At 57.4% G+C, this 22557-nt stretch overlaps 2 protein-coding genes across 6 annotated transcripts in view; one reads left to right on the top strand and one right to left on the bottom strand.

Moving 5' to 3' along the window:
- The window catches only part of MGRN1 (mahogunin ring finger 1), a 40951-nt gene extending 24656 nt beyond the window's left edge, over positions 1–16295 (bottom strand). For 2 of the 5 annotated variants that reach the window (XM_070460779.1, XM_070460781.1), the window contains exon 1: positions 11641–11889. In XM_070460779.1, coding sequence (XP_070316880.1) covers positions 11641–11728 — 88 coding nt within the window. In that variant the 5' untranslated portion in view covers positions 11729–11889. Of the gene's footprint in view, positions 1–11640; positions 11890–16273 lie in introns of those variants that run through there. The other 3 variants (XM_070460780.1, XM_070460783.1, XM_070460782.1) reach the window with 2 other exon arrangements.
- Positions 16296–16437: 142 nt separating this feature from the next.
- UBALD1 (UBA like domain containing 1) lies at positions 16438–22132 on the top strand. Its single transcript, XM_020915360.2, has 3 exons — positions 16438–17447; positions 20758–20820; positions 21085–22132. Exons 1-3 carry the CDS (start codon positions 17328–17330, stop codon positions 21430–21432), a joined length of 531 nt encoding a protein of 176 aa, XP_020771019.2. The 5' UTR covers positions 16438–17327; the 3' UTR covers positions 21433–22132.
- The last annotated feature ends 425 nt before the right edge of the window (positions 22133–22557 follow it).

The raw sequence follows: 22557 nt of genomic DNA, 5'->3' as shown, positions 1-22557 counted from the left end.
TGATACCTGCACACTGTCTCCCTTTTCTCTCTGGCACAGAGAAAGGTAGGGTGACCACAGGGCCCTGTGGATTCTGTGAGCCAGAGGGAATTCTGGGCCCTCGAGCTCTGCTGGGTGCCCTGCGTGGATCCCAGTGTCCCTCCTAAGAAATGCAGCCTTGGTTACAGGGGACACAGCCAAGGCTGCCTAGGCTGGAAGGCTCAGAACCAGGAGTCCAGCCTGGTGGCTCCGCCGGCAGAGAACCCAGACAGGATGTATGAGGCCACGGTGTACTCCCAGCCCATGTGTGGACCAGGAACCAGAGTAAACCGCAGTGAGAGAAAAGGAATACAGTGGTGACAAGTTAAATAAACATAACACCCCTGATTTTATGGAACATCGTATGTATGTGCTCACTCGTCATGTCCAACTCTTTGTGACCCCGTGGACTCTAGCTCACCAAGCTCCTCTGTCCATAGAAGTCTCCAGGTAAGAATATTGGGCTGAGTTGCCATTTCCTTCTCCAGGGGATCTTCCCGACCCAGGGACAGAACCCAGGTCTACTGCATTCCCACCCGCAATGTAAGAAGGCTCCCTCTTCTCCACACCATTTCCAGCCCTTGCTGTTATATCAACTATGTGTGAAAGTCGCTCAGTCATGTCCAACTCTTTGTGACCCCATGGACTGTATAGTTATGGAATTCAACTATACCAACTACAGAGTATCAACTGTAGTTTTTAAAATTATGGCTGAAACAAATCCACGCCTCTGTCCCTTCTCTGCTGTGGGGCCGAGGGACACTCGGCCTCGGACGGCTCGCCCCACCTCTGCCCGAGGCACTCAGACTCTGCCCTACTTACGGGTATCCCAGTGACCTGGAAGACAAACAGACCAAGAGCGCCCTTCCCAGGAGGCTCCCAGCACCCCTGCGCTCCGCCGCTTTCCTTGACACATGTCAGCCATGGAAGGATAGGTCAGGTGTGAAGCCTACCCATGTTCACCGTCTTCCAGGATGAGGAAAATCATGGCTGTTTCCATGACGACCCGTGGAGGCGGGCAGCGGGCTTCTGGGGTTCCTTTCTGTGCTGTGTGTTCACTTTCATACGTCTGGCTGTGCACGTGTGTGTGACCATCATTTACGAATGAAAATTGGAAACATTCTAGTTTCTTAAAGGAACTAACCCTGCTAAGGAGCTAGGTGCCAGGACATGCAAAGATCTCCTTGGGATCAGAATCAAAAGGCAAAGTGCTGGTCAGTGTGGAGAGTGAGCCGGACTCAAGTGGAATGAAAGGGTTGGGCAGGATCCACACCAAACAGTCAGGTATCTTTGAGGAGGTGCAGAGAGAGTGGGAACGTAAACCACCACCCTCTATGTTCTCCCCAAAACATTGGCTATGCACCCAGAGTGCTATCAAAACCTGAGTTTATCAAGAGACCAGAGTCTGAGATCCCACTGCAGAGTGAATGTTTGTGTCCCGCCCCTGAATTCACATGTTGAAACCCAAGCCCCAACGTGATGGTGTCAGGACGTGGGGCCTTCGGGACGTGATCATGTCATGAGGACGGAGCTCTGATGAACGGGGTCAGTGCCCTTGTAAACGAGGCCCCACAGAACCCACCCCCCCATCCTGCCACGTGGGGACACAGAAGGCGGCTGTCTGAAAACCCGGAAGACGGCCCCCCAGACAAGGAATCTGCTAGCACAGGGGACGAGGACAGACCCCCGGGCCAGAGGGTCCAGATGTCTGGACCCACGTGTGTGCACATGTGCTCAGGCGCTCAGTCACACTTTCCAAAGGTCACTTCATTAATATAAACTCGGCTGTGGTTGCAAAGGGTCTGTTAAGAAGATTAAAAGACACCCATTACACAGTATCACTCTTCCCCAAGGAAATTCCAAGGATTTGAGGAATTCTGTGCCGGAAACAGATGAAGACCAAATATATATTTATTACAAATCATGACGCCCCTGCCAGATAAACTGTGATATGGACTGAGACACCGGGGGCCCTTGCTAAGAAATGCAACTGCCCTGGAACCGGGGAGGCCAGGTGTGGGCTGCACTCAGCCGCCCAGGTGTCTGTCCCACTCAGACAGAGGGGAGCAGGAAAGGCGAGAAGGCCGGGAACAGTCCATCCGTTCCACCAGCCGAAAATCCTTTTCGCTGTACCACCGCACAAAAGTTCCTGGCTTGCTGACACCCGCTGCTGACACCCCCCAGCCGGGCCTGCCCCCCAGGGGTCAGGACAGCACCGTCTGCAGAAAGGGCTGACCGAGGAAAGCCTCTCCAGGCCCATGAGATCACCCGCCAGGTGAGGGACAGCCACTTGGACTACAAACCTCTGCCGAAAGACTCAGAGGAGCCGGAAACCCTGGGCCCACCCGCCATGATCGGCCTGCTCAGGGATTCCCCAGAGTCGCGGTCACACGCGTGCAGGAAACAGCTCCTCTGCTCCCCACGCTCGGGCTGGGGGACTCGGTGCAGCCCAACCTCCTGAGGCTCGGTGTCCCCACTGCAGGTAACACGAGGCCTCGGTCAACACTACCGGCTGCGGAGGGAGGGCCGCCGGGAACGCCCTGACAACAGAAGGAGCCGATCATGCAAAGGGCTTCGCGTGGGTGAGGAGACACCGGATAAACACCGGTGTGTCCTGGCCTCCCTGCCATGCCAAAGCCGTACCAGGGTGGACAAGGTAAGTGAAAAGCTCGCACCCGCCCTCCATGGAGGGAAGAACAGTGGTGAGAAGGGTTCTGACCGAGCAAAGCCTCCGCTTCGCTGAATCCCCACCTCTTTCGGGGGGAGGCGTCCTCCCCAGCTCACACACACACCTCTTCTCCGGACACGGCCTCCGCACACGGAGCTGGGCCCCGGCAGGAACCAGCACACGCAAGTCCCAGCCGCTGACACAGCTAGGGGGCTGCCGTGCTCACCTGACCGTGCCAGGCCGTCCCCAGATTCTGCCCCCACCCCCGGGAGCTGGCCCAGGACCGCAGGACTTGGTCCCTGAGGGCCCCCGGGGGTGAAGCCGACTCTGTGCCTGGCGACACGGAGGCCAGGGTGGACGGGGCTCCGTGGTCTCCTCCTCCTGGCCTCCTGGGCTGGGATCCCCATCCTGGGTTCCAGAGACCGCCTCCGCCCCAGCTGTCAGTGCGTGTTCCCCTTGGGAGAGCTGGTGTAAACGCCAGTCAGTCTCCAGAGAACTCACAATGAAATAAACAGCATTCAGGAACACACTCCTGCCACTGAGTGAGGAGAGAGCAAATCCAGTATTATTATTATTTTTTAATATGCAAAAGATCCCACAAAAAGAGGAAGAGAAATGAATGGTAATCTATATACAAAAACATACCCAGTCTAAGTAAAAATAAATAAATTAAAACTGCCACAAGATATCCATGGCTAATACTAAAAGGAAAAGCGACAGAACAGGACACACACACACACGCACGCGTGCACACACACGCACACACGGTGAGGAAGCAGAATCCCTGCAGCTCTGGCGGGGGTGTGAACAGGCTTCCACCACACTACAAAAGCTTTGGACTCCGCACACACGCCACCTGAGGGGGCCAGACCCACGGCCAGGAATGGAAACAGCCCCAGAGGGACGGGCACTCAGGGTCGTCAGGACCGGACATAGAAAACAGCGTGGTGGCTGCCGGGGGCTGAGGGAGGCGGCGACGGGACGGAGTTTCAGCTCCATAGGAGGACGACGGTGGGGCTGGCCACACGGCCGTGGGCGCGTGCTGAATGCCTCTGAACTACACACGTACACTGGGGAGGATGGCAACTGTCACGTGGAATTCACCACAGTTATTTTAAAAAGTGAAAAAGCCAAGGGCACCCAAGGAAATCAGACTGGTGGGCACAGAAGCCAGTGGTCACAAGAGTGTCCTCAGCGGCATTACTCACGAGCCCGAACTGGAGCACCCCCAGCGCCCCCCATTCGAGCTCACGCTGAACCCACAGACACCGGGGCGTCACGTGGCAGAGACAGGAAACTGGCTGCCGCCCCGCTCACAGCCTCAGCCTTCGCATCGCCAGACATGAGCCAAGAGCGCCCACTTCCCTTTGTACCAAGTTCAGGAGCAGGCACGACTCACCTCCGCTAGAGCCCGAGTGGGCCTCCCAGGGAGCAGGGCAGAGACTGGGCGGGGGGAGGGGGGCACCGGGGCTTCAGGGGCTGCGGCTGCTCGTGTCCAGCAGCCCGCCCGCGGGTGACGGCGTCTCCCCGGTATGTGACACTGTGAGCACGGACATGTGTGCACACACCGCATGTTTCTGCAGCACTGAACACAGTTCCTCCTTTCGGGTCCTCCTAAAGCACCGAGGGCATCCGGTCACTCAGGGCCATCGCAGGATTGCGGGGACAGGATCCCCGGGTAACAGAAAGTGGAGGCTATCTGAACAGTGGACCCCAGGGCGGACGGGGGAGAGCCAGCACCCTCTGTGGGGGCCAACATCTCAGGCACTGGGCACCCAGGACCAAGCCGACACCGTGTGGGATGAACAGATGAGAGACTACCGTTACCCAGCTCAGGGACAGTCAGCCCGTGATTTCTAGACAGCAAGGGACCCCCACTCTGCTCCACACCATCGACTCGTCTGCAGACGACCGGGGTGCGGGCCAGGCGGAGGTGGGCTGGGCTCCCCCAGCTCCCAGGAGCCGGGCAGATGCCAGGGCAGCCGGCAGAACTGAGCGATTCCACTGCTATTCACTGAGCCCACACCCAACGTGCAGGGGCGGCATGCAAGGCCCACTGCCCCTCATTTCACAAAATAACACAGAAACCTGAGGCTCGACGCCTGTACCAGACCACACGGAAACACACAGAACAGCTCACTGGACGGGACTCCGAGCCGGCATCTGGCCACTGGCCCCCAGCTGGGGGGTGAGGCAGGCGGCGGTGGTCACCGCCCCGCAGGTCATCCAGGAAGTGCAGGACTTTCCCAGGAAGCTGCGAGGCCTGGGAACACTCGGGCCGAGGCCGGGTCCCACCCGCCAGCTCCCGTGGACTCGCGGAGTCTGGACTGAGGGGCCCGGGCACCAGAGGTTAACTTAACCCTAGAGGCGCGGAAGTGAGGCCTCAGAGCAGGCGACCAACCGGCCCACGGTGACGGGGCAGCTCAGGGCGCAGGGCCTCTGGACCCCGAATCCAGGGCCCCTCCTGCCACGGCTCCCCAGGCAAGAGGCGACTCCCTCTCCCGAGGCTGGGCCGAGCTCCACCCGTGCCCACCCTGTGCCTGTGGTCACCACAGCAAGGCCACCCCAACCGTGAGGAAGTGCACACACCCGCGCCCCTTCGGCCCTGGGTAGCCGGGCCCTCCACGCCACGGCCAAGCTGCAGGCACGGGATGAAAAGCCCACCAGTCAGCCAGCCTGCCCAGCACAAGCCCAGGCTTCCTCCCCTGGAGCCAGCTGAGGGGGCAGCACAGCGGAGCCCAGGAGCCACATAAAGGATGCGCGGACCCCCAGGCCCCAGAACCCCGAGGGCAGGCAACACAGCGAACCGCAATGGGCAGAGGGCGCAAGCATCCACCGCAGGCTTCCAAACCCAAGCAACCCACGGCTTCTCCTTCAGGGAGACAGGCCCTCGGATGCCCACTGCCACCTGCAAGGGTTTTTGTTTCCGCTTTTACCTAAAGCAGAAAGATTCGTTGTTGCTGTTTAACAAAAAATGTTAACAACCGAAGCTCGGAAGATACAGCTTCTTTATACAGCTTTCAATGACAGAATTCAAACAGAGTTCACATGAGCTGAAGCTCAGAACTGGCTCTGCCATATCAACAGTGTAGGGGGCACGATGCCGGCAACGATGGCACGGGGCTCTGAGCGGGAAGGTGAGGCCACCGAGGGCAGGTGCGCCCCTTCCCCAGCCCTGCCCCTCCACCACCAACCTCGGGGCTCTGAACATAGGCTCACTGCCCCAGGACACTGATGGGGCCCAGGGACCCAGAGGGTCCCCTGGGGGCATAGAGAGTTCTCCCTTGTCTGGAACACTTGCCTTGGTTCTTTCCTTTAGACACCAAACTAACCAGAGTTAGCAAGGCCCCATCCAAAAAGGACAAACCCAGGTAGCAGCGGTCACGAGCAGACACCTCTAGATGCCACCAACACAGAAGCACACACCCAAAGTCTCCTGGCATGCACAGCGGGCCCCTCATCGCGTGGTGGCAGGCCCAGAAGTCCATGGACCCCCGGCTGCCACCCCAGGGAATAAGATGCAGCCCAGCGACTTCTCTGGTGGTCCAGTGGCTAAGTCTCCGAGCTCCCAATGCCTGGGGCCTGGGTTCAATCCCTGATCGGGGAACTAGATCCCATGTGCCACAACTAAGACCCGGTACAGTCACATAAATCTTGAAAAAAGAAAAAAAGGTGCAGCCCAGTCTGAGCAGCATGCACACTAGAGAAGGGGTTGTTTTCTACAAGGCCGGCTGCACAAGCATTTATTAAACACCAAATGTGTGCAGGCCCGGGTGCTGGGAGACAAAGGGCACAGTCTGATTTCTAGCTCCTTTGCCAAAGAGAACAAAAGTCTAGTGTCACGAGGACATGGCAAAGTTCCAATGAGACAGTGAAAGTGCTAGTCGCTCAGTCGTGTCTGACTCTCTGTGACCCCATGGGCCGTAGCCCGCCAGGCTCCTCTGTCCCTGAAATTCTCCAGGCAAGAATACTGGAGTGGGTAGCCATTCCCTTTTCCAGGGGATCTTCCGGACCCAGGGATCAAACCCAGGTCTCCTGTGTTACAGATTCCTTCCCGTCTGAGCTACCAGGGAAGCCCCTCCAATGAGATACAGGAGGAGAAAATGGTCTGGAAGGACACGCACCTGATACACAAAAGGTTCAGGTCCAGGGCGCATTTCACATCCAACTGAGGGGCTGGTGGGTCAGGTGGCTGGCGGCCCCTCCTGACACTCCTCCTGGGAGACCTATCCCTACCGTGACCTCCCTCACACACCAGGGCAGGGCCACAAAGACACACAGGGCCAGAAAGACACGCGAGTCACCCAGGAGGCGGCGCAGCCAGCCGTGGAGCAGCAGCCCACGGCCAGGCGCTCCCGCGGGGACCCTGTGCGCCCCAGGCTTCCCCCGGCAACGGCACCCTTCTCCTGCAGGGCTCCAGCCAGGTGTCCCGACGCTTGCTCCAGCCCTCGGCTGGGGACCGGCCACCTGTGTGACTGGGGCAAGGGACAGCAGGGCAACGGCGTGCAGAAATTTACCATCAACTGATCGCCGATGAAGGTACAGAGGCAATTTGATGGGAAAAGAGAAGTCTTTTCAACAAATGATGCTGAAGTAACTGAATATCCACATGCTGGAAGTAAAAACACAAAAACCTACATCTTGACCTCAAACTATACATTAAAAGAATTAACTCAAACTGGACCACAAACCTTAATGTTTCAGCTAAAACTATAAAATTTTAAGAAAGAAAAAAAGATAGGAGAAGAAAATCTCTGTGGCCTTGAGCTAGGCAAAGATCTTTAAGGTATAATTCCAAAAACATTAAACATTAAAACAATTGGGGAATTCCTTGGCAGTACAGTGGTTAGCACTCCACATTCTCACTGCCAAGGACCCAGATTCAATCCTTCCTTGGGGAACTAAGATCCCACAAGCCACAGGGTGTGGCCAAAAAAAAAAAAAAAAAAGAAACATGATAAACTGGACTTCACCAAAGTTAAAACTGCTCCTCAAAAGACACCATTAAGAAAATGAAAAAGACAACCGCAGGCTGCCAGACATTTACAAATCACAGAGCTGATACATGAATTGTATCATCGTCTCCGGAACCCATAAAGAACTCTTACCACTCAGTAATAAGACAATTCAACTTCTAAAAAGTGAACAAGCCAAATTGAGCCACGCCCACCCCATCCCAAACCTGCCCCCAACCCAGCACACAAAGGATATACAAAGGCCAGTAAGCACATGAGAAGACCTCAACAGCATTAGTCATCAGGAAAATGCAAATCAAAACCACGAGATACCACTTTACACTCACTAGGACAACTGTAATTAAAAAGGGAGACAATAATAAGGGTTGACAAGAATGCCGGGAATTTGGAACCCTCACACACTGCAGATGGGAATAAATAAAGCAACCATTATATTATGGAAAACAGTCTGGCAGTTCCTCAAAAGGTTAACCAGATGACCCAACACTTCCACTCCCAGATGTATACCAAACAGAACTGAACACACCACACAAGCGTCCACCAATGTTGGCAGCGGCATGATTCCTAACAGCCACAAGGTGAAAACACCTCAAGTGTACATTAACTGGTGAACAGATAGACAAAACGCGTTACAACCACACAGGAAAGCACAACGTGGGTGAGCCTCAGAAACGTCATGCCAAGTGGGAGAAGCCAGACACACACACAAAAAGGCTGATTCCAGCATCCGAAATGTCCAGGAAGGGCGAACTGTAAAGAGAACCCAGATCAGGGATGGGGCAGGGGTGGGGGTGACGGCGGAGAGCGCCTGTGAACAGGCTCAAGGCAAGGAGACTTTAAGGGGTGATAGAAAGGTCTGAAACTGACTGTGCTGACGACTTTACGATTCTGTAAGCTTACAAAAAGTCACCAGATCACAGGTTTACAAAGAATGAGTTGTACTGCACAGGACTGATACCGCAATAAAGCTGTTATGAGTAAAATAAATAAATACAATGAAAACAAAGTGAATGCTGTTAAATTCAAGCTACGTACTGTTACAGTGCACGCTGAAAGTTTTGAAGCAAAAGAAAATTGGACAGGAGATTTTTAAAAGTCCTCTCCACCCCGCCCCCCACCCCCCACCCCCCCACACACAAGTAACTTTATTGCAAGAATCATTTCCCAGATATATACCCATATCATTAGACTATATACTTAAAACTTATACAGTGTTATGTGTCAATTATATCTCAATAAAGTCAGAAAAAAATTGGACAATGTTACAGAGGTGTTAAAAATAAATGTAAGCAGGGCTTCTTGGGTGGCTCAGTAGTAAAGAATCCATCTGCCAATGCAGGAGACATAGGTTCAAGCCGTGGACTGTAGCCCACCAGGCTCCGCTGTCCATAGGATTATCCAGGCAAGAACACTGAAGTGGGTTGCTGTGTCCTCCTCCACGGGATCTTCCCAACCCAGGGATCGAACCCACATCCCTGGTGTCTCCTGCATTTGCAGGCTGCTTCTTTACAGCGGAGCCACGAGAGAAGTCCAACTGAGCCCATACACCACAACTACTGAGCCTGTGGTCTGGAGCCTGGGAACCACAACTACTGAAGCCTGAGCTAGAATCGGTGCTCTGCAACAAGAGAACCACCACAATGAGAAGCCCGACTCCCCCAGCTTGAGAGTATCCCCCACTCACTGCAACCAGAGAAAACCCCATGCAGCAACAAAGACCCAGCTCAGCCAAAAATAAATTAATAAATAAAATTTTTTAGAAAGATCTCAAGCAAATTCTAGCTTCCAATGATTCTTTGTCCATAACACAATCAACAAAATTGGCAGAGAACTGAAAAGAAAACAACCTTCTCATAAACTGATTTACAGTCCATGGGTCCCTAAAATCATCTCAACCCCCCTTCCATCCACAGCCCACTCTTGAGGAAACATACTCAAGTCCTGCTTAGGTCCCCAACTGCCTCCAGAACAAGGTGGCCCGAGGGATAAGGAAGCAGAAAGGACAGCCTTCAGAATGGACAGGCCCAGGAGGGCACTAACCTCGCTGGCAGCAAAACTGAGGTGTGCATGGCATTCACCTGGGTGCCAGCCCCAGTCGATTAGTTGTGCCTGGCTCGGGCATCCAGGATCAGTAGGGGTGTCTGGACTGATTAACAAGGTCAGCCACGCAGAATCCAAAAGCAGTGCTCTAAGTGCCTTGCATGTGTGATTTATTTTCCAAGTGCCCCACTGAAGGGACTTGCTCTGGTCCCAGGTGACCACCTTAAACTTACTGCTGTCTCTGCCAAGCCACAGCTAGCTGCTATCAAAGTCTGAATGGATCACCTAATTTCCTCTATAAGCCAATATAGCAGCTGACTTGTGAAGATGTCTTAGGTGCTAAGCACTGTACGAGGGCCAGCCCATTTTACAGATGAGGAAACTGTGACCCAGGAGGCTAGGTGGCTTGCCTAAGACTAGGAAGACTCAGCCAAAGGCTATCAGGAAGAACATCAGAGACGGAAGAGGATGACTTCAAACAACTGACTGCTCCAGCAGGTCTGGGATGTCAGCCTCCAGGGGATCCCCACACCAGCCTGAGCTGCCCTGTCCTTGTGCCAGGGATCAAGAAGGCATGGAGGTCTCCCATGCCTATCAGGGAACATGGCCCTCTGCCCAGCTCTGACTGGCCCCAACTGTGCTAGTCCCCACCCAGTTTATTTCTGGTGGTCCCAGACACTTGCCTTCTTTCCCCTTCCAAAATGAGAGCAAAGCAGTTTTCAAATTTGAGTGGACAGTCATCTCACCCTGGGAATGGGTTTTAGATGCAGGTTCTTAGGCCTCCAGCAGACCCCCAGGAAGTGTCAGGCAGGGCCCAGGTAACGCACCTTAAACAAGCTTCCCCATGGTCCTGGACCACACTCAGGGGAAACCTGGCCTGGGGGATGCCCGCAGGTCAACTGAGAGGCCAAGAAACCACCAACGGGCAGCAATGCTTCAGAAGTCAGAATCAAAGGCCCCAGTCTGAAAGTCCCCATGAGGCCCAAATGCCCTGTCCTCCTCCCGGGCAAACGACCAGATGAGGAGATGGAGCATGAGGAACCCGAGCTAAACCTCCAGGTCAGGCCACTCTCACCATCAGAGAGAGGCAGGAGAGCAGTGTGTGTGTTTGGGGGGCGGGGGGGGGAATGGGAGGGGGACAGCTGGCCTGGGAGTCGGACTCCTGGTCCAGTTCTGAGACCCTGGGAAAGTCACTTCCTTCCTGGTGGCCCACATCTCTCAGGCACAAAAACGGGAGGCTGGAGAACCTGGTAGGTCCCCTCCAACTATCCCTTGGTTCTCCAGCAAGGACTCCCAGCTCTTCTCCCAAGGACAGTAATGCCTCCTTGGGCCCAGGCCCACTCCCCAGCGCCTTCCCACCCACCCACTAAACACACGCGCCAGGTCACGGGAGAGCTAAGCCTCTGTCCAGATGGGACGGGAGACTGAACAGAACCCTAGCCGGGTCTTCACACCGAGCCACCAAAGGGCGAAAACCGGCAATGGTGTGATGTCGATCCCTTTGACAATGACCACTTTGTAAGCGCAAGCAAAGCGCCGGGCATGGGTTTACATCCTTGCCAGATGGGAGCCCCAGAACCTCACCCCGGTCCTTGGGGAGGTTTCCTATCGAGTGTCTCCGGGGTGTGCAGCCGTGTGAGTGTGCAGCGCGCTGGGGCGAACTGACTGACCCAAGGTCACCTGGCCGGGCCGCGGCAGTCAGCGCCGGGCCGACCCTCGCCCCAGGGTCTGGGTGGAGGGCGCGTGGAGCCCCAGACAGGGAAGTTGCAAGGGAGGGCCGCGGGGCCGAGCAGAGCCCCCAGCCCACCCTCCGCCGAGGGGCCCGCGCCCCGGCCCCGCCGCCCGCTGCCCGCCCCGCGCGCTCCAGCCCGCGCACCTCGCCGTCCGCGCTCGGAGCAGGGGCCCGGAATCGAGGCCGGAGTCGGGGCGGCCACTCACCGGACTTTGGGGGGTAGCGATAGGCCGAGTTCGCTTGGATGTCGATGTCCTCCACGCCCGCGATGCGGCGACTCAGGATGGAGCCCATGGTGCGCGGCGGGCCAGGCCGAGGCTGGGGGGGGCGGCGGCGGCGGCGTCCTCACGCGGACACGGCCCGGACCAGGCCGCACGGACGCTCGCCCACGGCCGCGGGCGCACGGCCTCCCCGAGCCCCCACCCCCGGCTCGGCCCGGGGCCCGACGCCACGGCAGCCCTCCGCCCCCCGGAGCGCGAAGCACCTCGGGAAATGGAGTTCCCTCGTCGCTGTGGGGGCTGAGCGGCGGCATGGGGGGCCCGGCTGGAAACTACACTTCCCAGAAAGCTCCGCGTCCAGGCTCGCCGAGGTTGTTGACAAACGCTCCGGGATAAACCAAGTGAACCTGAGTCCAGAGGGGAGTGACCATCAACCGCCCTGCAAACTATCCATCCCTTTGCATTCCAGAGCATGAGACTAACATCGTAAGTCTTTGGCTTTTTAATAGTTTGTTCGTACAGATACCTCTCGAGGAATCAACGCCTTCCATTTACTCCCTCTTTGAAATACCTTCCTGAGCTACCATGGTTCTCCCCACTTCCCAGGGTTTGATCTCCTGGCCCGGCCAGCAGAGGGCAGACCCTCACCTGCCACCCAGCAAAGAAAAGCTGGGGGTGGAACCCAAGATTGCTTGGAGGAGTGACTACACGGGAAGCCAAGCGCCTTTTCCAGAACTCAAGGCATCTCCGGCTCCACGTCCAGGATAATTATTTTGAAGACATCAAGTCCCCTGCACAGGCAGTAAACCTCTCCCCATTTTAGAGACAGGAAACAGGCACAAACCAGAGAGGGCTTAAGGGTGCTTAAGCCAAGTTCAGAGAGTCCAGGTTAGACCCTAACTGAGCCGCCAGGGAATTCCCCAACTTTCCATTTGAATAAATATTTATAAATCAACAAAAAGAATCAGGGTTAGAGTTAAAGCCTCCTCAAGGTACTTTCCTGGCTTTTGATTCACACAAAACTCTGTAAGCAGGGAAGTGAGGATCTGTTTTTACCAACTCTTCAGGTGAGAAACGGCTCTTCTGAGAAGAAAGTGGCTTCCCAAGACAAGCCTGCTCTATTAAGAAAGGAGCTGGAGGACTTCTCTGGTGGTCTGTGGTCCCAATGCAGGGGGCCCGGGTTCCATCCCTGGTCAGGAAACTGGATCCCACAGAGTGCAACTAAGAGTTTGCATGCCTCAACTAAAACACTACACATGCCTCAGCATAGACTGAAAGATCCTGTGTGCCACAACCAAGACCCTGCGCAGCCAAACAAATAAATTATATATATATATATATATGTATATGCATAAAGCAGCTAGGGAGGGCAGAGACTGGCTAGGAGTCTTAGGTGGTAAATTCACCACTGTCCACATTAAAGTGAGTCTTAACACCTTTCAGGCCTCCGGAATCCAAACTTCCTATTTTCAGGGGGCATGGGAAGCCAAAAGTCAAAGGAAGTGAAGGACTTGTGTGATTGTAAGGGAGAGTGCAGGTCTTGGGGGAGCCTGATCTAACTAACCTCTCTGCCATGCAACCAAGAACCCCATTTACTGAGCAGCTACTATTTGCCAGACGTTGCTGTTGAACACTATCCATGAATTCTCTGCTGTAGTTTCTGTTTTCATTCCCAATAAGCAGAAACAGGAAAGAGGCTGGCAGAAGTGAAGTATCCCATTCAGTTTGCATAGTAGATAAGTGGTAATAAAGCTGGAATTTGAACCAGGCCACTCCTTTTAATGTCACATTCCCCTGCCACCCCCAACCCCCATCACCCAGACACAGGAATGCTCCAGTACCAGATTTCTTGTCTCTTGCTCCCAGATGGGCCTGAGGATACCCCCACCCCATGCGACCATTCTTCCTTCACTTCAAATTTCTTTCTGTTGAATCACGTAACACTGTTGAGTCATATATACACAAACAGATAATACCAACACAACATTCAATTGATCAGTCTCCCTGCTTGTGGGGAGGGAAGGAGCGTACTGTGGTTCTAGATGTTCCCACTGACAAATAATTCTAAGAGAAAGTCCTCCCTACAGATCATGGCCAGGGAAGTCATTTCCATGGGCTGGTGTTGGATCAATTAAAACACTCCTCTTAATAGAGCTTTGGACTTTAGGTATACATTTCTGTGCTTATCCATGCCCCAGTGGAAGACAGGCACTTTCTGATTTGATACTGGTTCTACTATCAACATCTTGGCTGATTCATTTATTTACTCAACAAATATTTATCATGCAGCTACTATACAAAAAGCAGCGAGCCAGGCAAAGAGCCAGGTAATAGAGATTAAATGGTGAAAACCACCAGATACGGAACATCTAGTGAGGAAACAGACACTAAAGGTGAGCAAGTATATAAGTAAAATGCAGTGGGTGCTATAGGGGAGTGGCCTGAGGTGAAGTGAAATACTAGGAGAGACCTACTATTGCTAGGGGAGTCAGGGAAGGCTTCTCTGAGGTGGTGACATTTAAGCTAGGACTTGAAATACATGGAAGAGCCAACCAGGCAAACTCTGAGGGAGTGGGTCAGCCCAGGTTCCAGGCAAGGATGACCACCTGTGCAACGGCCCTGAGGCAGCAGGCCCTGAGAAGCTAAGGAAGATGGATGAGCCCAAAGGCCAGTGCAACTAGAATCTAGTAGGCAAGAAGAGTTCAGGGACAGGGATCAGAGGTCAGGCGGTGGCCACATCTCAAGGCCCCTCAGTTATTCAGGGAGTCCATGGTGGCTCAACGGGTAGAGAATCCACCTGCAATGCAGGAGACCCGTTTGATTCCTAGGTCAGGAAGATCCATTGGAGAAGGGATAGGCTACCCCCACTCCAGTATTCTTGGGCTTCCTTGGTGGCTCAACTGGTAAAGAATCCACCTGCAATGCAGGAGGCCTGCGTTTCATCCCTGGTTTGGGAAGATCCCTTGAAGAAGGAAACGGCTACCCACTGTAGCATTCGCAAAGAGTTGGACACAACTGAGTCACTTTCACTTTCAGTTAGGCAGCAGCCAGTCCTTTGAAACACAAAGAAAGACCCCAGCCACACTTCAGGGCCTGAGTGTAAATCCCTCAAGCCACTAGACTTCTCAAGCCTTCCGAGGGTGCACAATCCCTGACTAACTCTAGGCACCCTATGGATAAATACATCTGTGGGGTGACTGAAAGAATGAACTTGGTGAGAAGGAGGCTGGGATCCCCGGCCTTCCATAAACTAGCAATGCCAGCTTTGCCAAGAGCCTCAACCTCCCTGGATCTCAGTCAGGTAAAAAGAAGGCACTGCCGGAAATGCCCTTTATACTGCCCTCCCCCCATCTACTGGCCCCAGCTGTCAGGCCCCATCTGAGCGCGCTAAGAAATCCAAAGTCCACTCTCTAGCCAGTCTGATCCTGGATGAAAACAAGGTTGTTTTTTCTCTTCCCCGCTGCCCCTTGGAGAACAAGTTGGCTGGGGGGGCCACAGCAGGCAGAAGCAGGGGCCACAGGGGGCAGAAGGGTGACCTTTGCTCCTGCTGTCCCCACCTGCCCCACCCCAGTCAGCGGGCTGGCCTGGAAAAGTGCCTTCTGGGCTGGGCAAGTCTGGGCAGGTACCTGAGTGGTGCTCAAATGAGGGTGAGGGACATGCAGGGAGGTACTTCCTGCCTCTCTAAGCAAGAAAAGTCCCCAGTGGGCCCTGCCAGGACAGCGCCCACCCTCCTGTGCCAAGAACACACCTTGCTGGCGCACTGGTTGCCTGGTCTTCTACACAGGCTCTTAACACTGTCAAGAGTGTAAGGAGGTCTGGATCCCAGCCTCAGTTTCCTTATCTCTAAAATGGGGCTTGGGTTTCCTACAGTTGTCCAGATGGCCCAGAGCAGCCCTGGGAGAGCTATGAGGATTGTACAAATGAGGAAACAAGCTCAGAGCCCTCCACTCAGTCCAATTTTGAAACAAGGCCTTGGGCAGGGGCAGGCTCCCCTGGAACCAGATTAACACCCAGAACATCACCTAACCGTACTGGACCTGTCTACCACCATTTGGTTTCCATACTGTTCAGCCACAGTGATTCTAACGTGGACAAGGGATCAGATGTACCAAAACCCTTCAATGGCCTTTAACCCGCCATCTCCAGGGCCTGTCGCTGCTTCCCGAAGGCACTTTCCACACTTGCAAATTCTACACCAGTCCTAGGGATTTTCGACACACGTCCCACTCCACCCTAGTCACCATCCAATCCTTCTACTAGAATTTGTTCTCTGCACGCTTGGGGCCAGTTGAGAGCCAGACACAGAGTAAGGGCCCAATAAAGAGTTGCTCAACTAAAGAAACCAGGGTCCAGGCAGCGCGGGGAACCGGAATAAGGTCAATCAGAGCCGGGGCGACGGAGCCCCCTGCCCCAGTTCCAAATACGCTGGGCATCCCCCGCACACCCAACCCGCGACCTCAACCGGAAACGGCGTGTGTGGAGCTGTAAACACAACCCGCATCCCCCCCAACCCCCCGCACTCTTCAGCCCCGCCCCCGCCCTCCACGTGATGCGCCCCCGCCCGCCCCCTACCCAGTGCCCGCCCCCGCCGCTGCCTCATTGGGCAGCCAGCTTTGTTTACCTTATATGGCCAGGTCCTAACACCTCGCGGCCATCCATTGGCCAAGGAGCGGCCTCACTCACTTTACGTCACTCGGGACTGAAAGATGCAAATAAACCGGGGCATCCTGGGAATGGAAGTTCGGGGGCCGCCCCGGAACTGGCTCCGAGCGGTCCTAGCGCCCACACACTAAGAGTCGAGATTTCCGGCCAAGTGCACGAGATTTTGCGTGGGAAAGTGAGAGTGTCGCGCGGAGGGGTACCTCGGGGCTCCAGACCTCCCCTGTCAGTCCCAGCCCTCAGTCCTTCCTCCAGCGTTCTTCAGGCCTCCTGTGCCTGGCTCACCGTCGGGCCAGGGAGGGAGGGACCAGCGTCACAAGTGGGAGATGCAGGCTTCCAGTCCACGGGTGTTGGGGAAGACTTGGAAGGCTCCCTGGTGGCGGTGGAAGTAGAACGCTAAAGAGCAGATTCATTCATCACTGAACAAGTATTTGTAGGCGCCTAATGGACAGGGAGGCCTGGCATGCTGCAGTCCGTGGGGTCGCAAAGAGTCGAACACGACTGAGCGAGTTAACTGAGTGTGCCAGGCTTTCGGGGCCTACGGCCCTCGTGTTGATGATTTGTGCAAAAATAGGGCGCCTAGTCAACACGGGGGATGCCAGCCACACTGGGGTTCGGGACCCTGGATTCTTGGCAAACAACCCGCGGCCAGCGTTTGCGCCCGTGCACGGTCTGTAGCCCCCGCTTCCTTGGCCACCACCCCCCCCCCCCCCAAATCGGTGCAGTCACGGCCTGGGCACGAGCCCGTCCAGTTTCTGCACACTAAGTAGGCGCCTACACTCAGGACACACCCTCGGGCCCGGCCCGGCCCGCATGCCCAGGCGAGCGCGGCGGAAACGGCGCGGAACTACATCTCCCAGCATGCCGCCCGCGGCCCGGAGCGAGGCGAGGCTGGGTGAGTCAGAGCCGCACAGTAAATATTTGTATTAGCCGGAGCCGGCTCGCTAATGGTGGACGCGTGAGGCGGAGGAGAGCGCCGTGGCGGGAGGCTGGAGCGGGCAGGCGGTGGCGGCGCCATGTCCGTGAACATGGACGAGCTCAAGCACCAGGTTATGATCAACCAGTTCGTGCTGACGGCCGGCTGCGCGGCCGACCAGGCGAAGCAGTTGTTGCAGGCGGCCCACTGGCAGTTCGAGGTGCGCGGCCGGGGCCCGGGGCGCGGGGTGTCCGTCCCGCGTAGCGGCGCGTGCTGTGGGGGTTGTGCGGGCGGGTGTGGACACGTGCCGCGGCGCGCTCCGCCGGGGCCGGGCCCGCGCTCTCGGCCCCGGTGTCCCGGCGGCCGCGCGCCCCGGCGGCCGGGTCCCGGCGCGCACACGCGGCGTGCGGGTCAGGCCCAGCGGCGCGGCCGCGATTACGCGGCCCCCGGAAACGCCGCCCGCGCGTGGTGGGCGGGAGGGGCGCCCTGCCCTCGCCGGGCCCAGAGTCCCCGCCCCCCACCCCCCAGATTACCCGGGCGATCGGGTTCCGGGGACCCCTTTTTTTGTTCGGTAACGACCAGGGCGGGGCGGCGCTGAGGCCCCGACGGACAGTCGGCCCGGCAGCCGGAAGGAGGGCGCCCGTGGCCTGGGCCGAACTGGGCCCGCGCCGCCCCCGCCTTGGAAGCCCTGTGCCCGCGGGTGGAGCCGTCCGGTGTGTGTGGGTTTGAGGGTCTGCGTGCCCGGTGGGCAGCTCGGCGGCGCGTGTCCACGTACTTATGCATTTGTATTTACGTACGCGCCACGCTACGTGTGGGCATGTTGGCGTCTGTGTGTGTAAACACGGAGTCCACCCCGCGGCGCGGGTGCGGGCTGTGTGCGCTCCGTGTACACATAGGTCACCGTTTTGCAGACGGTGTCCAGGTGGTGTGTCAGAGCCCCACACCACAACTAAGGGTGTGTGATCTGTGTACCCCGCTCCGGAGGCGAATCCAGGTGCCCTCCTGTGCTGGCTGCCGAATCTGCCTGCACAGCCCACGGCTTGATGTACACGGTTCAGTAGCTTTCGGCCAGCTGGGCGGGAGGTGGGGCTGCCCCAGCCTGGCCCCCACCTCCTCAGGCCTCCCTGACCCATAGAGCACTAGTGCCCAGGGCTTGTGCTGCCAAAAGGCCACCTGGCCTTCCCAACTCAGCTGCCCCAGAAATAACCCGGGATGGCATCTAGGGAAGAGGCCAGAGCCCCTTGAGCTCCACCCCTCACAGGTGTAAGGTCACAGTCACAGTCTGCAGAGTCTGTGCCCAGCCTGGGCTGGGAAGCCTGGTTTCTAGATGGGAAGCCAGCTCAGGGAAGGTACTCCTGGCCAGAGGAGGGATAGGGAGCCTGGGGGCTGTGGAGTTCAGCTTCCTGGGGGGTGGGACGTAGATCGTAAATCCTGCCCCAAGGTTGGGACAATCTGGGGAGGTAGTGGCCTGTCCACTCAAAAGAATCCTTGCTCACTTTCCCACCAGAGATCTCGGAGACCTGAGGGCTAATCCTGGGGGTGGTCCTCATATCACAAAATGGGACACTGCTCGCTCTCTCTGGGCAGGTCCCACCCTGCAGCCTCAGTTTCCTTCGTTGTACCTGGGGGCCATGAGCTGACCTCCGAGGAGTGCATGGGCAGCCCCCCTTCCCACCCCAGCAGCCCCACCCTGCAGGAAGCTTCCTAATCTAGAGCTGGATGTGGCAAAACTTGCAAAACCACATTCATGGTAGTTTGCTGGAGTCCCACATCTGCATACATGTCCTGTCCTCCATTTCCTCCCCCCCCCCACCCCCCCTGCTTGGGCTGGGCGGGCAGGTGTCCGGTGGGAAGCAGCCCTGCCCACAGACCCTGGCACAGGCCAGTAGTCACTCGGGGTTGGTGTCTCCTGGTCACAGGAATTGAAAATGTATCTTTGAAGATTAAAATGCCTGGGGAAACTCTAATCTTAGGACGGGCAGGAACAGCTTGCAGGCTGGGGGGCTTTGATGGCCCCCATGGTACAAGTCCTGGGCTCCCTGAATCTCAGCTTCACCATGTGTAAAATGGGGACGTGGTTAGTAGGGAGGTTCACTTAGGGTAAAAATGGGGTGTGAACATCCAACCCTTAGGTCTTCCTGGGAGTGAGTGGGATTCCTTGCCTCCACCCCCTACTCTGTGCCCTATACCCCTGGCTAGCAGCCACTTGGGCTGAGGGCTGGCCCAGAAGGAGGCCTGTTTTGGGGTCATACTCTCTGTGATTCAGGTGTTAATCAGGACAGAAGGCTGCTGGGGGAGGGGGACCTGTGTGCTTTAAGTTTGGGGGTGCTCTAGGAAGGCAGGAAAAGGGCAGCCGCCTCTCCCTGGAATGCTCACACACTGCAGCTGCCTGCGGAGCTGCCGCTGGGGGAGGAATGAGTTGGTGTCCCTTGAGGGTCCTGGCCGGGGAGGTGTCACAAGGAGGTGCTTAGAGACTGATGCATTCTCCCCCCCACCCCCAGCTCTCACACCCCTGTTTGGGGACATTGGGGTAGGGCGTCTCCAGCAGGAAATTCCCAGAATAATTCATTTGCATTTACTCTAGTAATGAAACCCCTAGGGTAAGCCTGGGAGCCAGGCTGGGTTTCTGGGTGTGTTGGGAGTGGGGGAGGGGGCTGACGGCGCTGGGCCATGGTGGGCGGGGAGCCCGAGGCAGCAGATGAGGCGGTGGGGGGCATGGAGGGCAGAGCTGCCCGCAGACCCTTCACATACTTGACGGGCTCCCTCACCCTGCACTTTCGCAAGAGCAGCTGGTTCCCTTATTTTCCTGGACGCCTGTCCTGCAAGGGGCCGAACCAGGACACACCAGTACCAGAGGCCACCACCCTGGGGGCCCCTCCCCCCAACCCCCCAGGGCCACTGGAGGAGCTGGTTCAACCCGGAGCTGCCTCTACCCCCTTTCCCACCCACTTCTCACAGTCCTGGGCGAGAACCCCACTGCAGCCTTCCTCTTGCTCCACCACTTCGCAGGAGGGTGACGACTGGATAGGAGTGTGAAACCCACAACACACTACTTAATCCCGGCCAGGTCCACTGCTGCCAGGGAGGGAGGCTGCCAGCCTCCTAGTCCCATGTCCCTTTGGCGCAGGAGGAGAAACTGAGTCAGGGCAGGGTCCCTTGGCTAGTCCAGGAGAGGAGCGGTGGGTTACAGGCTCTCAGCATTGGGGTGCCTTTGCCATCCTCTGGCTCATAGACAAGGAAACTGAAACTCAGGAAGGAGTAGGGAGTTTGCCACCGCCCATGGAGTTGGTGACCATAGGGCCAGAATCTCCTGGAGACCTTTCCCCGTGAGGCCCTCAGGTCGCTCATGGTGACAAAACCAGGTAAGTTGGAAGCACCTGGCAGCCAGCTTGCAGGCAGTGTCCTGAGGGTCCTCCCTGCCCAGCTGCCCAGGGCTCCACAGCACCTCTCTGGGGGGTGGTGAGAGTCAAGGAAGGCCAGGCTAGGGCCACTGGGGTCCTGAGGGTAAGCGCAGTCCTTTGTTCCTACAGACGGCCCTCAGCGCCTTTTTCCAAGAGACCAACATCCCCTACAGCCACCATCACCACCAGATGGTAAGTGTTCCTTGCAGCCCCAGGGGCATCCGTGTGGGACTCTTTACCAGGTTGGGGGGAGTGGGGGGCAGCCGCCCAGACCTGAGGAAGGAGCCGCTGGGAGGGACTCCTGGGAGCCGGGCAGCAGGCAGCGTGGGCCAGCCCACGTGGGCACCGCTCCGCTCCCCTGTGAGCTCCAGGCTGGTGGGCCACCCGGGGGTGGGGTGCACTGGGGAAGGGGCCCTTCTGCAGGGGCACTCACCCCCCTCCCTCTTCCCCCCACAGATGTGCACTCCCGCCAACACCCCCGCCACGCCCCCAAACTTCCCCGACGCCCTCACCATGTTCTCCCGCCTCAAGGCCTCCGAGAGCTTCCACAGCGGAGGCAGCGGCAGCCCGATGGCCGCCACGTCGCCGCCGCCGCACTTCCCGCTCACCGCCACCGGCAGCTTCGCGGCACCCGGCTGGCCGGCCGCGGCCTCACCCCCAGGGGGCGCACAGCACCACCAGCCGCCACAGCCGCCCCTGTGGACTCCGGCCCCCCCTTCCCCGGTGTCAGACTGGCCGCCACTGGCCCCCCAACAGGCCACCTCGGAACCCAGGGCCCACCCCGCCATGGAGGCCGAGAGATAAGGGAGGCCCCTCCCCCCTCCCGGAGGCCAGGACCCCGTGGGGCGGGGGAGAGGACGTCTCTGCGGGCCCCCTTCACCCTTCTCTATCTGCACCCCCTTTCCCCGGAGCCCTGGAGGGGAGAGACCGGACCCTCAAGCCAGCCCACAGGCTGCCTGCACGCGTGCCCGGCGGCGCAGGCCTGCGGCGCCCCACTTCCGTGGATTCGGTTCCGAGTCACCTGGGTGCTGGTGGACAGAAGCTCGGAGAACAAGCAGCCTTCCCCAGAGGACTCGCCCGCCCTGCCTCGGCCGGCTCCTGCCTTGGAGCTCCCCGGGGCCAGCGGGCCTAGATCTCCACCCTCGGGAACGCAGAGCCTTCTCCGCATGTGTGCGTGTAGCTGTGTCTGTGTATTTATATGTATGTCGCTCTTCAAGAAGCAACCTAGTTTATGGGGCAGCTGGACTTTGCATGTTAGAGTGAGCCCCCCCTCGCCCGCCGCCCCTCCCCCCAGGGCCCTGCGCCTCTCCCCTGCTCCCTGGGCAGCCAGCCTTGCTCTTCCCTGCAGAGAAAAGGATTGTGGGAAACTCCAGGACTCTTCCCACCCATCCCCCAGCGCCTGCCTGCTGGGGCTGCCTGCATGCCTCCCCAGAGCCCGGGGGTACCCCATCCCCAGTTCCTTTCCCTCTTTTAACAAAGGAGAAGAAAGAGTTCCAAACCGCCACCAGGCTCTGTGGTCGTGCCTCGTATCCTAAGCTTTGCTGCCAGCTGGCTCCACGTGGAGGGGGAGGGTGCCAGCAGAGGCCGGCCCCCCAGTCCCGCCTGGCTCCACACCGCTCCTGTCTGTCGCTGTCTTTTCAACCACAACGTGCTCCGGAATCTTCTGCCCACCCCAGGCTTTTCCCATGAAGTTAGTTCCTGCTCTGTGTTCCCAGAACCCTTGCCTCTGTCTGCTCACCCTTCCCCCTGTCCGACTGGACAGATCCCGACCTCCAGGGCTAACAGCTGCCTTCCGGTCTGCCTGGGTTTCACACAAGGACTTTTCTCGCTGTCTTTAGGGCCCCAGTGGTCAGTTGCAGACTAGACCTTCAGCCCCACCCCCGCAGTCATGCTGGGTGGGGCAGGGCCCTTCCCTGGGGGAAGTGCAGG

Source organism: Odocoileus virginianus, chromosome 33, assembly GCF_023699985.2.
Source record: "Odocoileus virginianus isolate 20LAN1187 ecotype Illinois chromosome 33, Ovbor_1.2, whole genome shotgun sequence".
Taxonomy (NCBI): domain Eukaryota; kingdom Metazoa; phylum Chordata; class Mammalia; order Artiodactyla; family Cervidae; genus Odocoileus; species Odocoileus virginianus.
The sequence above is the reverse complement of the archived record's forward strand: the minus strand, read 5'-3'. Positions and strand labels throughout refer to the sequence as shown.